General features: G+C 31.7%; 1 protein-coding gene across 3 annotated transcripts in view; it reads left to right on the forward strand.

Moving 5' to 3' along the window:
• Positions 1-22,179, forward strand: part of LOC148621154 (adipokinetic hormone/corazonin-related peptide receptor variant I-like) — a 137,435-nt gene that overhangs the window by 26,185 nt on the left and 89,071 nt on the right. For 2 of the 3 annotated variants that reach the window (XM_088575232.1, XM_088575233.1), the window contains exon 1: positions 11,630-12,412. The exons of the other annotated variant lie outside the window; for it this stretch is intronic. In XM_088575232.1, the coding sequence (XP_088431358.1) occupies positions 11,873-12,412 (540 nt within the window). In that variant the 5' untranslated portion in view covers positions 11,630-11,872. Of the gene's footprint in view, positions 1-11,629; positions 12,413-22,179 lie in introns of those variants that run through there. 3 annotated transcript variants of the gene reach the window in all.

The following is a 22,179-nucleotide window of genomic DNA, read 5'->3' on the forward strand; positions in this document are numbered from 1 at the left end:
GGTTATACTTAAGAAAGTAATTTGTGTCAATAAGGCTGGTAGCCTAGACACATACCAAAGTATTTCCAATACTTAACATAATGGAGACAACTCAATATTGTCTGTAACCTAATATACATTGTAACACTATAATGTAGGATTTATCACTAGTTTTTAACATTTTGAAAAATAAAAAATTCTGAATCAAGAATTCACTCTAATTTTTCCAACTTTGTTTATGAGTATCATAGTGTAGTTTAACATCATTGAATATGTGGAAAATCTTGTAATTACCTACATGTACAATGATGCTTTAGTTATGTTTTATTGCTCTTTATGCTGGTTTAATTCGATTTGTTTTTGTATTCAGGAATTAACTCCATTAAAGATTTATGCTCGTTATAGAAAGCTGCTTAATAGTACAATCGGAAAAACTCAAGCTAAAGCTCCCTACAAATTGTAAATTCATTTCATTGAAAGTTTTAAAAGTTCAGCTGACAATATATTACCGAATCCTATAATATAGATATCGGTTGATCTTTACAACATGATCACCTATAAATTATTCTTTTAATGAATTAATCTGCTTCGAAGGGAATAAATATGATCTGATCTATTAATGGTATATGATATTTATTGAATAAAATAATCAGTAATGAAAAAAAACAATTGCGATGAAGTGTCAGACTCTGTACGAATCAGGCAATCGTTGAAACATATGCAATAACCTACCAGTTTGACAGTGTAATATGACTAGTTCTACCATCAGAATCACACGATTCCGTATCATTTCTTTAAAATGATTTATATTTTATTGACATGCACTACAAATGAATATTTCAGAGGAGGAGGTAATTTTCTAACATTCACATAAAGCATTTCAGAGTGATTCAGAAATCAAATGGTGGTCGTTCAAAATTAAGAAACTTTTCTCGGGTTGAAATATCAATAGCCCTTGATGATACATGTTACACGTGCAACTTGTATCATTTAACTTTGTTGTATTTCATCTAGAAAACTGCACGCTACAATTTGCTTGAGTTTTATTCTCGTAAAAATGAAGATTCTTGATAATGAAGAGATTATACTTCTTAAATGTATTTCTTAAAGTGGCGGAATTACATAAGGACTTGAAATGACAAACAATCAGTGTCTTACTTAATGTAAGAAAGTCTACATTTGTTCTGTTGTCCAAACCTTTTCTCCTTTATCAGCCATGTTTACCACGTCCTTTCCATGTGCTCTTATTGACTGCTGATGTAGTGAACTAGAAATCTGTTTTGTGATTGGTTGAGATGCTAATTTTGTAAAACTTGTAATACAGAATTTGCAACACTTTGATATCAGTTTTGAGGCTAACAGTGGTAACCATGAATTAAAACAATCTTTCTTTGAAACCCTAGTATGTGTTATTCTATGCAATTTTGCATAAAACTGTTACATTGGAATGGTAATATATATATATTGGAATCAGATTATTTTGATGTTTACATGTTACATATAAAATTAAAACCATATGATAAGAATTTGTTTAGATATTTTATGAGAAAATATGATATCAATTCGTCAATTTTACTTATGCGACCCCGAAAAAAAAAGTGCTTAATTACAGTGGAATAAGTTGTTTTTATATAGTAGAACATGTTGTATCTCAAAAGGAGTAGCACCCAACATGTGTCACTATGAAAAAGGTTCTCTAAGAAAACAAATTGCCCTTGTTTTACTGATTCTTACAAAATTTTGTACTTGATAATTAGGTTTATGATCGCATAGAAAGTATCACATTCCTGCTTTTTTATAATCCGCAATACTATTTCATCATTTGGATAATTAGAAAATTGTTCTAATTGTGTATTTATGGAAACTTCTGTTAGGCTATTGGCGTTTATCTTAGTATAACTATTTACTGATACAATTAACAATGACCTTATTCTATAAAACATAAAAGAACTACTGTATCAACTGAAAGAAATCGTTGATTTTTAGTACAACGAAACCTATATAAACCGAACTCTGAATAATTCCAATACCTGTATAAACCGAACTCTGAAAAATTCCAATACCTGCCTAAACCAGACACTTTTAACAGTCCATCTATATAATTCATATGTATTTTTCACCTCGAAAACGTACACTTGTCTAAACCGAACACATTATAAAGTCCAAAAGTGGTTCAGTTAATTAAGGTTTGAATGTTACAAATTATCTATTGCTGTGTATTTACATTTGTTTCCCATATTTGAGAATATTTTCTATTATTAGCATTAACAACTTTTCAACGAAGTAATTGAATATAGGCAAAACTTACCATAGCATCAAAACAGAACGACTTCATAAACATCAGAATTTTAAAAAAGATATGGTACAAATATATAATTATAATACACAGACGATCAACAAACATGATGACGACGACATTGTTGTAATAACATAGTACTCCTGTGACCTGGTCCCGAGTAGTTATAAAAATAACCTTAAGATAAAAAAAAATCTTCCTTATTAATGAGAGGTAGATCTTGGGTAGAACAAACGAATTTTCAAAGCGGAAGTGCATATTTAGCATGCTCACCGACTATCCCAAAAGCATAAAAAGGATATATAGTGAAAACTCTAAATGTTTTGTTGTGGGGTTGGTGAATAGGGAATGATGTATGAAAATTGGGATTTTGAATCGATAGAACCCGATATTGGTTTCAAAAGTATATACTTACATGAATAATACATTTGTTTTTTTTTAAGTTTTAATTTTGAACAAGTTGACCTAATAATGTGATAATATCATAAAGAAAACTGATATGGGGAAAGGCGATTTTCCTACGTGGAATCGGAAGTTCTTTATGGGTAATAAAGATGGGGACAATCAGAAATATGGCATATGTTATATATAGGAAGTTAATACTGTTTAAGAGTTGAACAGCGTTATATCTTGCCTTTCCACAGATGTGCAAATAAAACCATACGATAGCGCTATTTTTATTTTGTTACTATATCAATGATTAAAACATGTTTCCCTTCATTTAGGCTTTCCTCTTGTAAGTTATCGGATAAAACACTATAAAGGTATATATATCCCTGCTCAACATTGTGATTCAGTTTCAATAAATGTCAGTTACAGGGCTGATTGTAGTCGTATAAAACAAATTTGTGACACTTTGATATCAGTTTCGAAGCTAACAGTGGTAAAACTTCCGCAGTTATGATCATGAATATAAAACAATCTTTCTTTGAAACCCTGGTATTTGTTATTCTACGCGCAATTGCATAAAACTGTTACACTGGAGAGGTATTTTATTTATTGAATGTAAAAGACATATCATTTTGATGTTTACATGTTACAAGTTGAACGATATGGTAAGTAGCATTGTGCAAAAAAGTGTTTTGTAAGGTGGTGGACATCTAAACTTTTATTATTTTTCAGAGCATCTACTTCGTTAATTTCGTCATTTTCAGACGAGAATGAAATTTTATTTATGCGACACCGGAAAACGTCGTGCTAAATTCTGATTTAACATGTTTCAATTACAGCTTTGATTCATTTTGCGGAATTGAAAATAGAGTTAATGTTGAAATCACAGCACCTATTTGTGCTATTATCAAATATTTTAAAATACGTAATCTACACTTATCTACAATTTTGTTACTATATACATAGCCATAGCAAAGAAGTAATAATCAAAATTATATTAAAAAAGCTGGGTTTAACAATGTCCATTTAAGTTCTTTACATCTGTTTAAAGTCTTACTATTCCAATTCTAAGCGAAAACAGTAAAATACTGTTTTTGTTTTTAATTTAGACCTTCCAACTTCTACACAAAGTTCAAGACTTATTTTAGTGTAATCAACTCTTTTTATTTTCGCTTATTTATTGTTAATTACCTCTGTACTGTTTTGACAACTTATTTTTACTGATGGCAATTTTATGCTGCCAATTTGTGTTGAAATATACCGGAAAGAAAGAATCGTGGTTGAAAGCGGGAGGTTTAGAGCTATAAAGCTTGGTTTAATCCACCCTTCATTTTGAAATGCCTGTATCAAGTGAGGTCCCAGTGTTTATAATTTAAGGTATGCATGTGTAAGTGGTCGAAAGGGTAAATTCGTTACATTGTTATTTAGTGATTGGGTACAATCGTGATACTTGGACGGAAAACTGTCCTTACTACTATCATATCTATCTACAATGCACAAAAGTAAAACTATTTTTGTCTTCCAAAATGCATTTTTCGCGTGGAATGCATTGGCTATCAATGGAAGCTAAATTAGATTGTCACTTTTTTGAAGAAATCAAATTACTCAGAATAATTTCTTTGATATTGCAAAGTAGTACAAACTAATAACTACTTATGTAACTTATTTTAGCAAAATGTAATTGAGATAAGGAGACAAATAATCCAGAAACATATTAATCTTCCTTTCTAAAATTATACAGCAAATCTCATTTGTAAGTGCTAAACACTCGATATTTCGAAGGTACAGCAATACATAATTTTCTGGTAATTACAAAAGGACAAAATAATACTAACATAGGTTTGACGCGATATGGCCATTCAGAAATCATGATTAAAATCCTTTATCTTACATTTGACACATTTCAAGTACTACTTTTGCAACTAGTACTCCACTGATAGTTTTGCTGCTCAACATCATATAATGCGCAAAAAAATGTCGGATACTTTCATCACTGCTGGATTATTGTCATTCATTTCTGACTGACGCTTTGAAATAAATCGGAGACCACATATTGGACGCAAAGTAGCGATTTTTCATGAAATAGATGGTTATGCGTTTAGTATAACTACCAAAATAAACTCAGATATTGTGTTCTCGTTTTATCCCTTTAAATAAGCATCAAAGCCAATAATTGCAGTTTTTTCTTCATTTTTTCAGTTGTTGCATACCATATTCTTTCTTTAGAACTATGTGTAGATTTTTTTTTACAATTCCTCCAGTAAAAAATTTCTGGTGCAAATAGGAAAACGCGGTATTAACATTGGATTGAGAGAGATATTGTTTTGGAAAATAATAGTTTGATGAGCTAAAAAAAAAGCAATTATTTTAAGCGCAAAACATATTAATTTTGTACTGTTGAGAGGGGTCGTAAATCACGTTTTAACGCAGTAATTTAGGAACAACATAATATAACTTTCCATAATAAGACGAATGTTGTCTCCTTTAAGAACAGTCCCATCTTTTTCCAATGATTGGAAAATTGCAGGGTTTATTTTCTCGTTTTTTTTGTTTTTGTTTTTGTTTGTTTTTGTTTTTGTTTTTTGTTTTTGTATTGTTGGTTTTTTTTTTCTCAATTGAAGCATACCAGATTCTTTGAACTATGTAAACATAAAAAACAAAGTAAATTCGAAAACTTCACAATACCATTACAGGAATATTTCTGATGAAAATATGGAAGCTTCACGATACGTTCATTGGACTGAATGAGATATCATTTCGGAGAATAATAGTTCATAACGTATCGACTTTGTAACTGTTAAAAAAAGGTCGTAAATCACGCTTTTAAGCAATAATTGACAAACGTGATAACATAAGTTGAATGCTGTCATTCATTTTTCAATGTAAGAATTTTCAAAGTACAACATGTAAACATTCAGTGTGACAAATATAATAGAATAATTTATTAAAACCATATCAACAGCCATTTCTGGGATATATAACTTACATACGTAATTGCATATAATTAACATACATATGCAATACAATAGCAGATGAAACAATAACGATGGAAACAAATTTTCCCTGACAATGGTACAGAGAAGCTGTCCCGTGTGGGTCCGGGTGTCAAAAAAATAGGCCCGCAGTAGCGCTAAGCTTGTCGTAATAGGCGTCTAGATAGTGCTCATAACCAAGTTCGGGGGCTAGACCGCTCCCCCCGCAGAACAACTGCGTTTTGTACCCAAAGTGATGGAATGGGGTACCCTTTGCATGCTAAATGCAGACCATAATACGGAAAACCTGACCGCAAACCATGCCGTGGAGCCTCGTGTTGGGAACGATGCCATGTTCCTCGCTCGTTAAAGAACCTTGCTGGGGTATTCAATAGGAGTAGGAGCTATGGCGCTCCGAGATTGCCCGACCCTTCCACCTTTTTCATATTTCCAGTTGCAATCGAAGTTTGTCAAACCTGTTACCCTTGTGTCCTATCTTATTTTTGTTTCATTATAATTTCATGTTCATTTTATCACCCATTTTATATTCATCACGCAGATATAACTGAATTATTGCTACTTAGATCAATCAAGCATACATAGGAGCAAGGTTATAAGAGGGATTTTTAGAGTCTTTTGTTACTTTTGTAGATAAATATATATGAAGTTTACAAGTCATTTTTATATATCATTAACCAAACCAAACCAATTATCTCGTGATAAAATGGCGCAATTTAAACTATTCAAGAATGTTTGTCTATAATTTCATACTTTTTCAACAAACGGTCGGCATTCCATTGGGAACAAATTCTTTTCCTCTACTTGCTGACCTATTCCTTCAATTTTAAGAGGCTGACTTTATAACTGATCTGATCCAAAAGAAAGAATACCGTTTAGCTAGATCCTTTAATCTCTGTTTCCGCTATGTAGATGACGTATTGTATTATCGTTAAATAATCCTAGTTTCGGGGATTTGATACATCGCATCTACCTCAGAAAATTTGAGATAAAGGATAGTACTTTGTACTTAGAGATCCAAGGTAAAACTTTTGAACAAACTTTTCGACAACCGTGATGACTTTTCATTCAGAATGTTCAACTTTCCTTTCATCTGTGGCAACATTCCTTCAGCAGCTGCGTATGGAGTTTTCATATCACAACTCAAACGTTATGCCAAAGGTTGTTGTAACTATGCAGACTTTTTGTAGACTTCTTACAATTAGGCTTCTGGGACAAGATTATGTTGTTCAAGATTGAAGTCATCACTACATAAGTTTTATGGTGGTCATCATGAACTCGTGGATCGTTGCGGTGTATCCATCTGCATCATGAAAATTGATTTGTTCAACGTGTCATAGTTTTCCTTTCCTCTTTCCTCTACCCCAGACTTGACTTTTTATGATCAACTCGGCGGGTGTTTCTCGAGAAGCAGAGGACGCTTACCCTACCGATGCAACTGGTCAATGCTTCCAGTTTTAGTGGAGTCCGAGTTGCTAATTTTTTTTTGTTACTCTGTGTGTATTATTTTAGTTACTTCATGTTCTTTGTTGTGGTTGTCTGTTTTCCATGTCTGGTCTTTGTTCCTGGATTACATTCTTTTGATTTTTGCTAGAACCGTGCACTACTGTACAAAAGAACGACTGTCCGTACCACAGTCAGTCGTATTTTAACCAATACAGTCAATACATGAATGATAATGACTGACCAACAGACTGATTTTGACAGATAACTTTGGAACAGTCTTGTGTATCGACTGTCTAAGTTACACCTAAACTCAATTTGCGTTTAATCAGACGGTTTCGGACTGCCTAAACTCATTGTCCGACTATTTTAACATTTTGGTTTATTCGAATATATACACTTTGAATTTTAAGTGATGCATACAAAAAGAAGTCTCCTTCTTTCGTCAGACAAGTGTGTTGTTCTGAGGAAGATATTATGTTTGAACGTGAACTCGGGGAGATACCCGTATCCAGGAAAGTTAGACTGACCTCGTTTTGGGGTTTATGGGTTTATAAAAGGGGAGGAGCGATGGAGTAAACTTTTTCCTTTGTTTGCTTGGCTTTTTATTCTTTTAAATTCATCCAAAATAAGTACATAAGTAATTGGGAAATAATTTTGGTGTTAATAATATTTTTATTATATGATAATGATATTATGATTGTATGTATGCCAATAAATATTTGAATATGGTATGGGATTGAATATATACAACTTGCGGTGTGAAAAGCCTTTGATCGTTATAGTGGCATTAATAATTTTTTTTTATATTTAATAGTTATACAGAGAATTTGATTGTTTATTTCCTATCTGGGCTAGATAGTTCATTTTCAATAAACAAACTATAACTCGTAATACCTGGACAGAAATTAAAAACAAATTTTAGTAAATTAGTGTAAATGGTAATCTGCAACACATCCATATAAAAGAAGAACAGAAACAGGACATAATCGAGGTATGTCAATATTCTTACTTAGTCAATAAATGTTCAATCTTAGTATAACAGTGCACAATGTCTGATTAAACATGAAATTGAGTTAAGTCAGTCAAAAAATGTCTGATTAAACGTAAATTGAGTTTAGTCAGTCAAAAAATGTCTGATTAAAGTCAAAATGAGTTTAGTCAGTCCAAAACCGTCTGATTAAACGCAAATTGAGTTTAATCAGTCAAAAACTGTCTGATTAAAAGCCAAAAAAGTTAAATCAAACAAAACATGTCTGATTAAACGGCAAATTGAGTTGAGCCAGTCGATAAGTGACTTACTCGGTCTAATTTTAACTTAGACAGTTGAAACACAAACTGTTTCAACTTTATCAGTCAAAATCAGTCTGTTGGTCAGTCATTATAAGTTATATATTGACTGCATCAGTTAAAATACGACTGACTATGGTGCAGACATTCGTTTCTTTTTTTTTTCTTTTTTTTTGTACAGTAGTGTTGGTTCCCTTGATTACTCTTTTGTATTCAAGTAGAAAATAAATTTCATTTTTAATGCAATTAGCATCGCACATATTATATTTTGTCACCTACCTGTTTTTCTCTCTATTTTTAATAATAAAAAAGTGAGCTGGGCAGACGTGGAAACAGACAGCGTACCTCACAATTAATGGAACCATCAAAAGGTTGAATAAAATAGAAATACGTCACAACGATGATAAATCAAAGAATCCAATCAATCGGTAATAGATATACATTCGATCGTTAATTGGTTTCATGCCTCTTGAGACACGATGTCTGTTTTTACTTTCTACATGCAACAATGCAACAGCCATACTAAATTTTCACAATATGTCAGCAAATATGGGAAATAACCGTGCAACTTTCCATACTGCAAGTAATATGACGTACATGGTTGGCAAGTGGAATAACGTCTAAACAAAGTATTGGTTGAGTTATTTGTTGCGGTTCAAACTAATATGACTTCAATCAAATTTTACGCAAATACGCTTACCAACATTTATGCAGTCACAGTTTTTTATCTTTGAACTAATACAAAATATAATGCCGTTTAAAAATTACGGCACTTAGCTTTTGTAAGTTTCAAAGTATACACTCTTAATTTTTCCGTAAATATGTACTTTCTTGTACAATAAACTGTTTTCAATCCTAAAATACTTTGTGACCTTTATACCTGTATTGCCAATATCTAGCGTGTATCATTTCGAAATGACCATTTGCAATTGTACAAGAATAAACTTGATAAAATGTAAAGTAAGACGCATTAAATACTTTTCAAAAGATAATACATCATAAAGGTATATTTTGAATAGTGTCGAAATAAAAATCAGCATAACATATAAAATGCACATATTTAGCGAACTTTTAAATGAAAAAAAAAATTATGGCCAAAAGAAGTGGTCAAATATAGTTATATTCGGTCATAGATAAATATATAATTTGAATATTAAAGTTGTTATGTAGTTAAGTATATTGAAACCTGTATTTTGGACTTCTGGTTCAGTTAAGGACGGTGTTTGTTTTACCAAGGTTCGGAATACATTTAAATTGATATTTAAAACAAAGTCTGGTTTACGCAACTTTTCGGATAAATCAGGGTGCGGTTAAGACAGATTTCACTGCATAAAAAGCAAATAATACAACGGCATATAGACGCTGATCTTCATACATTGTATATGTAAACTGTGCTTCTTATCTAACTTCTTTTTAATGATCAATGTAGACAATTACTTAAACGTCACAATTGACGATACTAAACGGGAACATCTTATTTAACGCAATGATTCAAAATGGCCGAAATGTGTGTTGCTAGGCAATGCAGAATATTTGAGTGAAGAATATTGTTTGAAACTCTGATACAAACAAAGTGCGAATGATATTGAAGAGCGGACCAAAATAGGCTAAACTGTATTTTGTCGTTTGACACTAATTAAGTTTGTGAGATAAAAGCATTGTAGCATATTCAAGATTTGTATATACAATGGATTATATTTATTTGACTTTCTATAGGCGATGTATTAGGTAAAATAATTGGTTCACCAACTCATCGTGCATTTGAAACAGAGCGAGCAAAACTAAGATCTACTTTTCATATAATGAGCAAATTTATAACTGCTTTTTCCTGACGATTACATAACTTTATCGTGTCTTTAAAAAAACTATTATCTCACGGATAAATTATATATTCTTGCCATGACATGAGTTATAATATACACAGTCTGTGTTAGTTTTATTCAGCAACAATCAAAATAAATATCAGACAGGTCATTTATGTATGTAATATAAAACCCAAACGTTTCGCTTTTGTTTCTTAAACAAAAACAGTGAAGCACAGAAAAAACACAACCAGTGTCAGTTTACCATTCCGTTGTTGCATTTTGAAGATAAACATTATGTAGATTGTAAATGAAATAAACATTATGTAGACTGTACATGAAATAAACATTATGTAGATTATACATGAAATAAACATTTTGCAGGAGTAGTTGAAGCTCGATTTGTTTGGTTTCAGAGGTTTTCTCCAAAATACAGATCCGCTTTCTGAAAGGACAATACTAACTTATTAACACATATTGAAACAAGTAGACATCGCTCCGAGTATCAAATAATCTTTGATAAATTTCTCATATTTTTAAAAGTAAAATGTGATATCAATTAGATTATTGTACAAATAGTCATATAGATTCTAAGTAATTGCAGTTATTTTTCGAATGCTCCCTGTATAAGAAAATTGCAATAATTCACAAGCGAAATTAAATTCGATAATTTCACTCCTGGTATGTCTCTTTCCCTACAAAATGTCACCAAATGAATATCAATCCACTGGTCACAAAATTTAAAGATATTTTTTAAATAATAATACGTTATGGTAAATCTCTATATAATAAATAGGATAAAAAATTGTTCATCGTATATAATCAACATATAAATACCCGTACCAAAGACGTTCGACGATTAACTTCGTGCACAGAACTTTGTACACTCAGTAATCCAGGCTTTCTGTGATCGATCATATTTTAATTATTCAGTCTTTATAATTTATTATCCTGTTATTATCATTTTATTAGATTATTATTTTCGTCGGAGTCTTTTGAAATTTAGAAGAGTCAATGTCCAGAAAACATTCTTCTCGTATTAATTCATTTCCAAAAAACAGTAAAAATAGATATTCAACCGCAAAAAACAAAGCCTTCCGATATTAAAAACATTTATAGCAAGCTTATATCAGATTGCTTGATAACGAATTTTCCAGTTTCATCTGTTTTTATATTAATCGTATTGGTCTGATCCTTTCTGATAACTTGCTTAATTGAATGGTGAATCAGTGTCCAGGTTTAAGACATCGGAGTTTTATTGCGCTTCATTTGACGCTAATTCCATTATTTCGTTTTTTATATTAGCACCATCCTTCATGTTTGTTTTGTCATGCGCAGGGTTCATTGATCTCAAAGAAGAAAAACCCATTCAGTAAATGCTAAGCAATACTTTATCGGATGAGTCTATGTTGTGATCATTCAAATCATTGCTTCTTGTAACACTCTCAGTATTGTATTAACTACATAGTCATTGCACGCCACCTTAAAGTTTTCAAATTTATTAGCAATATCAAAGAAAATACTTCTTCTTTACTATTGGGAAATCGATTTTAATTAATAACTCTGAAAAGAAACTAATAACAACTTAAAAATTACAAGGTAGCATTTTAGTGAATATGGAGTTAAAACGCTGAAAGGACGTTGAATATTTATAATTTTTTTTGCATTGTTGGATAGTGAATATGGAAAGTAATGAAATAAACTCAACATTTCATGAATATAATTTGGAAGATAATAAAAACTTGTCGGCATTGAATTATACAAATAATACAAGTGGACGGAGATCTTTCATACCAGATGCTTTGTTATTTACGGAAGAAAACTTAGTAGCTGTGACAGGGTATCCTATTTTGTTTGTAATCGGAGCTTGTGGAAATTTAACCGTGTTTATCACCTTATTTAGAAACAGACATGTCAAATCCAGAGTTAATCTCTTTATTCTTCATCTCTCAATAGCGGACCTTATAGTTGCGTTTGTAATTTTGCCCATGGAAATAACATGGAATGCTACGGTAGCTTGGAAAGGTGGCGACTTTTTGTGCCGTTTCATGATGTTTTTTCGGACGTTTGGTCTTTATCTATCATCCTTTATTCTTGTGGTTATTAGTTTAGACCGTTATTTTGCCATAGTACATCCGCTAAGTTTGAATGACTGTGACAAACGTGGACGAATAATGCTTACCCTTGCTTGGATATTTAGTGCAATAGCGAGCCTTCCACAGGTAGGTCAATTTTAATATTTTTCCATCTCCCTTTCATCGTTGGTTTGAGTATAAAATTACGAATTTGAAGCTATATTTCGCAATTCCAACACAATAAGGTATTGTTTTAAAACTGTCTTAAAATTGCAGTAACGTGCTTTTCCGAAAAAAGCAAAGTCCGAGTTTTTCTGAATGTTTCTGTATATACCGCATTCTACAAAGTTTGCAACTCTTTGTGTAATCCTTTTAAGAATTCGTCAAACAATCGATTTTTCTTTTGTTTTTAATCATATACATTTTGTATTAAAATCACTTTGATAATATACAATATTTTAGAAATAATTTTAAAGTTTTCAGTACACAGTGAGGAAAGTGATAATAATATGCTAAAAAACCGAATACTCATAACAATTACTTGCATCTTGTGCATTTACCAACTAAAATAATGCACCGAAAAGGTAGAAATAACAACCCATTTGTAATCCCCGAATTCTCTTGATTTGATTGTTCTGAATATGGAACAGACCGTTGTCATGTTTGTACAAAACTAAAGTTGTACTTGTCAATCAAAACGATGGTATACGAAAAAGGAATACATTCCTTACAAATACTACTTATATGCGTTGCTGGTGCTTCAAAGTGTGAGAACCAAGACTTAATGTACGGATAATATTAAGTAAAACCAAATTTATCTTGGATTCAGACTATAGTCAATTAAGGAGGTAGACCTAGGGTAAGGGAAATAACTCTTTAAGGCAGTGATATGTTGGTATCATATCTAATTTCATCAAAGACTTTCAAGCTTTCCTTTGAAACAGAATGATACCAGTCCAAGTTACTGTGATGCTTACATAAGATTGATGCAAAGTGGTGAATACAAACGTTCCAATGATTTGTAACAGTTGTGTCCCTTACCCAGGTCTACCTCCTTAACATTGCAAATGAATGACATACATAAGAGTAATCAAGGGAAACAAGATCTGAGTGAAATCAAAAGAACATATTCAAAGGACACAGGTAAAGTACAGATAAAATAGACACATACAACAAGAAACACGAAATATCCAAAAAGTATACATATGAGGAAACAGAAGTAAATAACCAACTCCACTAAAAACTGGGAGCATAGACCAGGTGCATCGGTAGGGTGAGCGTTCTCTGCTTTTCTAAAACCACCTGTTTCTTTTCATAAAAAGTAAAAATAAATTTTTAATAAAGCTGTAAAAATCCCCATATGCGGTTTGTATCGAAATTAGCAAAACTTATATCGGAAAAGCTTCCCATTTTATGGTGTATGGGTGATGGGGAATGGAGGGTGATGATTTTGAATGGGGAGGATGGGTAAATAAGTTTAAAAATATATAATAATATGAAATATATATATATATATATGTTAAATCAAATTTAAAAATTCAGCTAAATTGTTGAATAATTTAGAAATATAAAATCTAATTTGAATATGTAAATATTTTAAAAGAAATAAGCAATGGGGAACATGTGGGGGATGGGGCTTTTTCTATGGGTAATGGGGACGGGGACAATGGGGAATGGGGGTTGTTTATGGTATAAGTGGGAATCTTGTACCATTCAAGAACTGTAACCGTGATCAATTTCACAAACAAGTAAAACTAAAATCGATGGTAAAAAATGTCTTTCTTGTCGTGTAACATTTGACTTATTTTACACCGACGGATTTTTGTAAATCTGAAACTCAACTGTACCAAAAATTAGCGCATAAACAATACAGTTAAAGAAAAAGTGTTTTCTAGATTTATTGAATAATCCCCTGAATGTATTAAACCGCTCATTATTATTTCTTTCCACAAAAGCATTTTGTTTCGATACTTGTAAAACACTCCTTACTAGATAAAAAAGAAGTAGGTAAAAACAAAAATATGTTGACTTTGAGAGTCACTATACCTTCCTTTTGATTTTACTTTTAAGATTTAACCACCTCACTAATAAGGCCAAGATCACATTACTTAAGGATGAGTTCAACAGCAAATTTTCCATTAGAATATATGACTCAGATTAGAATCCTGGTAATGGATTCAGGATATCAAAGTTTTTTATTTTAATGACTTTTAATGACAAGGTTGGTTGCCAGCACACGCTTTCCGAACTTACGTTTTGAAATAGATTTTCAAGTAATATACAATCAACTTCTGCTGTCGTAGAATATGATAGCATCATTCTAATGCCGTTGATTCCAATATCAAATACAACCAAATTTCAATCCAAAATATTTAGTAGAGAGACAAAGAGTTCGAAGAATGCAATCATTTTTTAATATTGTAGAAACAAGTAAATATTGAACATAGAGCATGTTGCTGTCATAGGTTCAGTTAACTTTCTGTGGTGCCACATTGGCATTGCGATAGCTAATTTATTTAATAATTGGATTGACTTGTTGGTTTTTGTCGTGATGTTTGGATGCCGTTATCACTTGCCTGGCTTTGTTGTCTTTTTTTTTCATATAAAGTCGTTGTCACAAATTACTCGTGGAAAGTCATTTTTAATGTAAAACATCACGCTGACATTATTCAAACTATGATGGTGTAAAGGGTCAAATTTTACAATTTACATCACACGATTTCTCTTTCCCTATTCTCAATTCGACATGTAATTACAATATCCACAATTTATTTTTACAAAAAAAAAACAAAAAAAAGAATTAAAATTTTAGTTTTGTTCAATGAAAACATTCATTATAAACGACTTGCTTTATTCAAAATATAAGATACACAAATTCCCCTTGACGATACATCATACTCTATTTCCAATACAGGATGTCATAAAATCCCATACTCTCTGGAAAAAGAAATGCATCTGTCTCTTAGATTGGTTTGTCGTTTCCTTTTTCATCTATCATTTTTTATTTAACTGACCTGCCTTCTTATCTGCTTGTTTGTTTGTTTTTATTTTGATTCACTTTAGTTTTGTAACACACAATAGCTATCGATGTGCTAAATGTCATTACAAATGTAAGATTTTCATGCAATTGCTATAATGGCGCTGTGTGAGATTTGTTTACCTTTTATATAATATCATCTTAAGGGATCTTTTTCTGTGTAATTTTAAATTAAAAAAAAAGTGGTCACTAAAATAGGTGAACACAAGTTATCTTGCTTAGAAAATTATTTTATTCTTCATTTTGTACCTCATAGAAAATGTGATTGTTATACTTAATAAGATTTCAAGCTGGTCAGAAGAGGAAGCAAATAAGATCATGTGATTCACGAATGCAACCATTATTTGCTTATCTTGCAAAATAATTATATCGCAGAACTTTCTTTAAATGTTTAATTAGGTGTTAATATGCGCTACTTCAGGTGTTAATATGCGCTACTTCAAGTAAAATGAAACGAAGCGCATTATATTTTACGCTATATCATCTGTGGTTGATTGATTACAAATCTTACCAATTTCCAAGACATTATACTGAATGTAAAAAAAAGCAAACATAATTAAACAACGACCAACAATTATGAGAGAGAGAGAGAGAGAATGTACTGCATGTTAAACGTCACGACTAACATAACAGTCCATTATATTGTACTGGCACCGAAAGTACATGAAATATTGATAATTTGATTAAATTTTAAGGTTTCTGTTGAAAACTAAGCGAAGATAACTTGCACAAGAAAAGGAAATACACTTGCATTAACACCATGTCACATATTTCTATGACAGCATAATTCTGATTTATTATGACAAAACTCATTCATAAGCTCATTCCAACTCTACAATCTCATAAGAACATTTTTTTAAGAGATTGTAAGAGAGGAAGAATGTATTTAAGCTGATGTCTGAACGTTATTACGGCTGCAGTCAATAATGAAAGACTATTCAGTATTTCAGTATGGTCATAATATATTGAATAGTTCTAAATTGATACAATGGCCTATTTGTTGGCTGTTGACCTTTCCCTTCATTTTTCTATCTTTAATATTAAAATTATGTTTCCCAGTAGCACACATAAAAGCAAGTTGGCAATTGCAGTGTTCTGGTTTACTAATAAGAGGAAGGAGGAGTTTATCTCTCAATATAAGCATACCATTTTTAGTTTTGTTTTTGTTTTTGTTTTTGTTTTTCTTCTTTTTTTTTTGTTTCTTTTTTTTTCCACATAAATCGGCAGAGGTTATGCTTTATGTGTTTGAGTCGGAAGACGTTGTATACTGCTTTCCGCGTATTCATCATAACATGTTAGAATATGTTATGACACAAGGTTATCATCTGTTTATGTAAAAACAATCAAGTAAATTATAAACCAAACCACTGGCAAAACAAATCGCCACAAATGGTTTGTTGAGTGTGTACGCTGTTGACCATTTGCTGATAAATAGTAATGTAGCTACTTTTAAAAAATGAATACATAGATTTAATGTACACAATGACCCGTGTAGTTCTTTGACATCAGCAAGAAAACCGAAGCTTCAACTATGGAAAATTTCAAATTTCAAATTTCAAAAATTTCAAAAAAAACATAACGTGAAAACAAAGATGATCTACATACACAATGTAGCGAACTGACTCAAATATAAATGTATTACATATAAAAACTGAATGTAAGGAAAACAATACATAACATAAAAAACTAAAGTATTATCAATGTTAAAAATCTTTGAGTGACATTATGTGTTCTGGAAAAGTAAACGTGTCCTGCTCCGCCAGCGGCACCCGTTATTTTGCGAGTATAAACCCAGGCTAGCCCTGCAAAATATAACACAACTCCTCTACATGAGTCCAAAAAGGGTCCCATCCAAAACAATTCACACTTGGGCGATATCATTCTATTGAATAAGTTATCATGTTATAAAATAAAGTATATGTAAATAATGTGGAAATGATGGGAAAAGTATATGACATTGATAAACTATATGAATATAATTAAAATCTCATTAAAACATGGGACAATACAGTCTATAAATAAACATTTGATCTTGAACTTTATATGACATAGCAATAATCTTGCAAAAAACTCTTATCGTGTCAAATATTTCAGAGCAAATTCAATGCATCTCCGTGTACTTTTAGCGTTCTAATATGATGTAAGTGTGATTCACAACTGTAATTGATAATACCTTGGTGAATCATATGTCCAAGCTCTTTGAACAGCTCCAATGCAGTTCATAAAAAAGCTACAGAGAATTGCAGGCTTGAGAAATATGGTTCAAGAAAGACAAAACAATATTGCTCCTTACTGCCTTAGTTTCCAAATTGTGCTCTAGTTTAGTTTCTGACCAACAATCCCCAATTTCCAAATCATCTAGTGTGTCAAATGTGTGTCACAACTTCGTCAGGTCATGGATTAAAAATTAAAAAAAGGTGTAATATTATATAAGAGTATCCATATTGCAATTGAACTTTTGGTTTTTAATTTGGAGGGTTAATTGAAGTTCAAAATTGGTACCTAACTCACCGTAGTTCTTCCACAGCATATTTCTCATTTCGTCGGCTTTCCAAAAAAAAAGGAAAATGAAACGAACAAATATATTTTAATGATATATCCCTCACAGTTACTGAGTAGAAACTAATCATGGAAAAAGTTCTTATAATATTTGTCAAGTCTAGTTTCAGACGAAGCATACGGCTTTAACCAAAATTAAACTTTTCACATTGTCAGACAAAACGAATTTGCCCATTATATCTTAACATGACATCAAAAACGCACTCAGTGATACACTTTTCGCATATTTTTAATATAAATGCTGTTTTCACGAAAGATAAAAGTGAGAATCGACTTAAGATGCAGATAAAGACTGGCTCGCTATTTAGTAAGTATTCATTTTCTCTTGTTCTGAGGAGCTAAAAGATTAGGAATGTATAGCCTTGAAGAAAGATAATGATATTAATCGAGAGTTTAAGTTCTTAACCATTTCAAAAGAATTTCTTTGCCATTAGGTTGGAAATTATGGGGTTTTAGACATTGTATTTTTGTTTTTTTAAGATCTAGCGATTGTTTTTCGTACTTAAGATTAGAAGATATTTTGTTTTATTTTATAAAGCATGATATGAACAGAACAATAAGACAAGTCTGACAACAACAAAAATCAAATTATATCACATTTATCAAAATGTGCAGTATTACAAATTTCAGAATATTTAAAATGCTTAATTCCTTGTATTGCAGATGGTAAAATCTCTCGATGATGGATTTGGCTTCCAATTTCGATAAGTTTGGTTTTGAGTACTTCTTGTGTATTGAGTTAGATCTTCCTTTATACTTGTTTCTAATGCTGCTGATGAGAGGTTACTCCTTGAACCATGTATACAGTTATCGAAATTTGCAAAACGTACCACCAAACCTCTTTCAAAACTTTTAACTTCTATACTCACAGCTGTCAAAGAGGGTCTCCAGGCCTACCACAATACTAGTTACTCCCGTAGTGGTATTAATTCAATGTGGATCCTAAAAAATTCGAAAGATCTTCTGGAGACCCTCAATTCAATATTATTATCGGAATATTATAGCATAAAAAGTATAATCTTTAAACACTGTATGCTATGGTCGTTATCATGAACTCGTGGATCGTTACGGTGTATCCATCAGCACCATGACAACTGATTTGTTCATCGTGTCATAGTTTTCCTTTCCTCTTTCGTCTACCCCAGATTTGACTTTTTATGAGCAACTCGGCGGGTGTTTCCAAAATGGCAGAGGACGCTTACCTTACCGAAGCACCTGGTCCATGTTCCCAGTTTTTAGTGGAGTCCGAGTAGCTCATCTACTTTGTTACTTTGTATGTATTATTTAGTTAGTTCGTGTTCTTTGTTGTGTATGTCTGCTTTCCATGTCTGGTCTTTGTCCCTGGATTACATTCTTTTGATTACCGCTATAACCTTGGTTCCCTTGATTTCTCTTTGATTACCGCTATAACCTTGGTTCCCTTGATTTCTCTTTGATTACCGCTATAACTTTGGTTCCCTTGATTACTCTTTCAACTAAAGAACCGAACAGTTGGTTGAACAAAAAATAGAATCAACAAAACAAAAAGACCTATTGTTTTGTTTTGACTGTTTTAAATGATATGATGAAGTATGTATATATATGAATAGTATAAGTAAACATTATTAATAAAGTTAATAGTTATTTTACAATCTTTTTCTTTCATCAAAGATTTCCGGTAGAATCTTGGTTCCCTTGATTACTTTTGCAAGATATATGAATGGTATTTGTGTACTTAAGTACCAGTCCACATAAAATTCAGACACTGTCAATAGCAAAGTAACCCATGGCCTAGGGAAACCAATCATAGAACATACAATGCTTTTTCAATCTACACTTGTTATATATTTACGTAACAATTTTCACTTCTGTATTCAGATTTGCACTTTTAAGAAATTCTCCAACTTGAATCAACAAAATCAAACAAAAATCAGCGCGAAAGTCTGCGTAATTTTGGCAAGCTCTGGCATAACGTATGAGTTGTGATATGAACATTACATACGCAGGTGTTGTAGTGATGTCGCCACAGATGAAAGGAAAGTTGATAATTCTGGATAAAAAGTCATCACGTTTGTCATGAAGTTTGGTCAATAGTTTTCCTTTACCATCGATTTATAAGTGTAGGTCAAGATATGAGGCTGACTTCACAGTGTCTGTAAGAGACACATGCAAACCAATGAAAAAGAAAAACAGAAACGATGATCAAATAAGAAAACAAATTAAAGGTCAAAACTAAAAGTAAGATAGGTTCAATAAAATAGTAATAAGCAGCCACATTCAAAAGGTAAAACCAAAACTTAATATGAATAAAGTACAAATAAAACGTGACGATATAAAATACCGGACAAAATTTGTTTGACTTACGGACTTCGTTTGGCGCGACTTACGCTGGATAGAAAATACGAAAATACCAGCAGTCTATACTAGACAACACAAGTCTGATCTTAGAACCCTAATAATATCTATTATCTAATTTTTACAGCTTCGGTTTAAATATATTGCAAATCAATGCATAAATGTTACACTTCACTTTATAATCCATTGATTTGTTTATTTATTTCACAAAGTAACGAATTGTGCCCAGGGACATTCAATTAGAAACAAGATTATAATTATCGTTTAAATGCAGAGCTGATAAGCACAATTGAAGTAGCACTCCAGCTAAGGATCATGCAAAATGTGTTTCATGGGTGAAAAGCCTACATATTTTTATTTTTGATATTTTGTTTGAATTGCCAAAGTAAACAGAAATTAACATTCGGTTTTTCATGTATCTCATGTTCTTAGGAGATAAAAATTATACAGAATGCACTGTAGATTTCAAAATTAAGGGAGGTAACTCTGTAAATGATATTCAAATATAACAGAATCTATTGGATTTTCAATGTTGATTATCTCCTAAGAGCAGGCAGATTTGCATGAATACTTACACATTTCATAATATAGACCAATAAAACAAATTATTTTCAAAAATCAAAATATATAGCCTTTTTTTGGGGTGTATCACATTTTTCAGATTTTGCATGATTCTTACAAAGACAGCTACTTAAAAACAGTCATTTTTTTTATAGAAATAGATGAGTTTTTTTAATAAACAATTGCTGTTCTTTAGATGAAAATGATGTCCTTGGTTGGATATTATTAAGAGGGCATCTATGGAAGACCAAGGCTGTGATATACACCAAATTTCATGTATAAAACACAAAATAAGCGATCACAAACTTCGTAATTTGAGTTCTTTGAGAACAAGTGAACAAATACTTCCAACCGCCAATTCAAGACTGACTATGTCAACATTTTACAAGCATTAATTTATATCTATCCTTGTGCAATCTACAATATCTGTGAAAAAAATCAAACATAGATATAAAATATACCGACTGTGCATCCCTGCATGCAACACAATTTGAGACCGCCATTTTTTTTTCTCGAAAAGTCATAATACTTCTTTCATCGTTACTATTATTTTAATGATTTGTGTATTTAACTTCCGTTTAATTCAAATACATTTTTGGCCAGCTGAAACATTTTTACTATTGTATTGTATGTTTACACTTTATAGAACCTATACTTTCTAGTTTTGTATCAAATTCGTTTTATTTAATTTGTTTTTTTCATTTCATGAATAACTTTCCAATGCCTCAATACAACTTCAACTTTATTGAATTTTCCTGTTTACGTAAACTGTTGTTATTCAATAGTAGTAGTAGTATTGACATAGAAGAAGTTATAGACCTATATTTTTTTTACCTTTAAGTAGACCACATATGCCATATATCATTTTGTCGCATAACTGTCTTTACGACATTCTGTGCTTGTTAAATTCAATTTTAAGGAAGTTCCCTAGAGATTTTACCCTTAGACAGATCACAAGTAAAACGTATGTTCATGTCCTCATCCATCAAACTGATTGTAGCTCAATCTCGTTTTTGTCGCTTATAACGTTATGAGTAAGGTAAACACAAAGCGAATCGAAGATTGTCTGAGAAGCCTTTAACAACCACGACCACACAGGAACACATTGTAATTGGATTGTCCTAGTGGACCAAATTATTCTTAATCAACGACATCTTTAGTATTCATTTGAAACTGGCAAGCGTAAAGACAAAGGGGAATATATCAAGAAACACACAACATATGAAAAGTTAATAAGGTCCCATTTTCGTTTATTGATTTGATTTTGTCTCTTTCTGTCCAAAATGAACTATTTCTTTACCTCGGTAGGCCAAATGTCAAGGCTAAAATTGTTACAGTTGGTTTTTACAAGGCGGGGAAAGATCATGGGGCAATATACTACATTTTCTTGCATTTTTCCCCTGATACTTTATGTTTTTATATT

The sequence above is a fragment of the Perna viridis genome, chromosome 3 (assembly GCF_037379345.1).
Source record: "Perna viridis isolate PV_CMFRI_1.1 ecotype Kerala chromosome 3, ASM3737934v1, whole genome shotgun sequence".
Taxonomy (NCBI): Eukaryota; Metazoa; Mollusca; class Bivalvia; order Mytilida; family Mytilidae; genus Perna; species Perna viridis.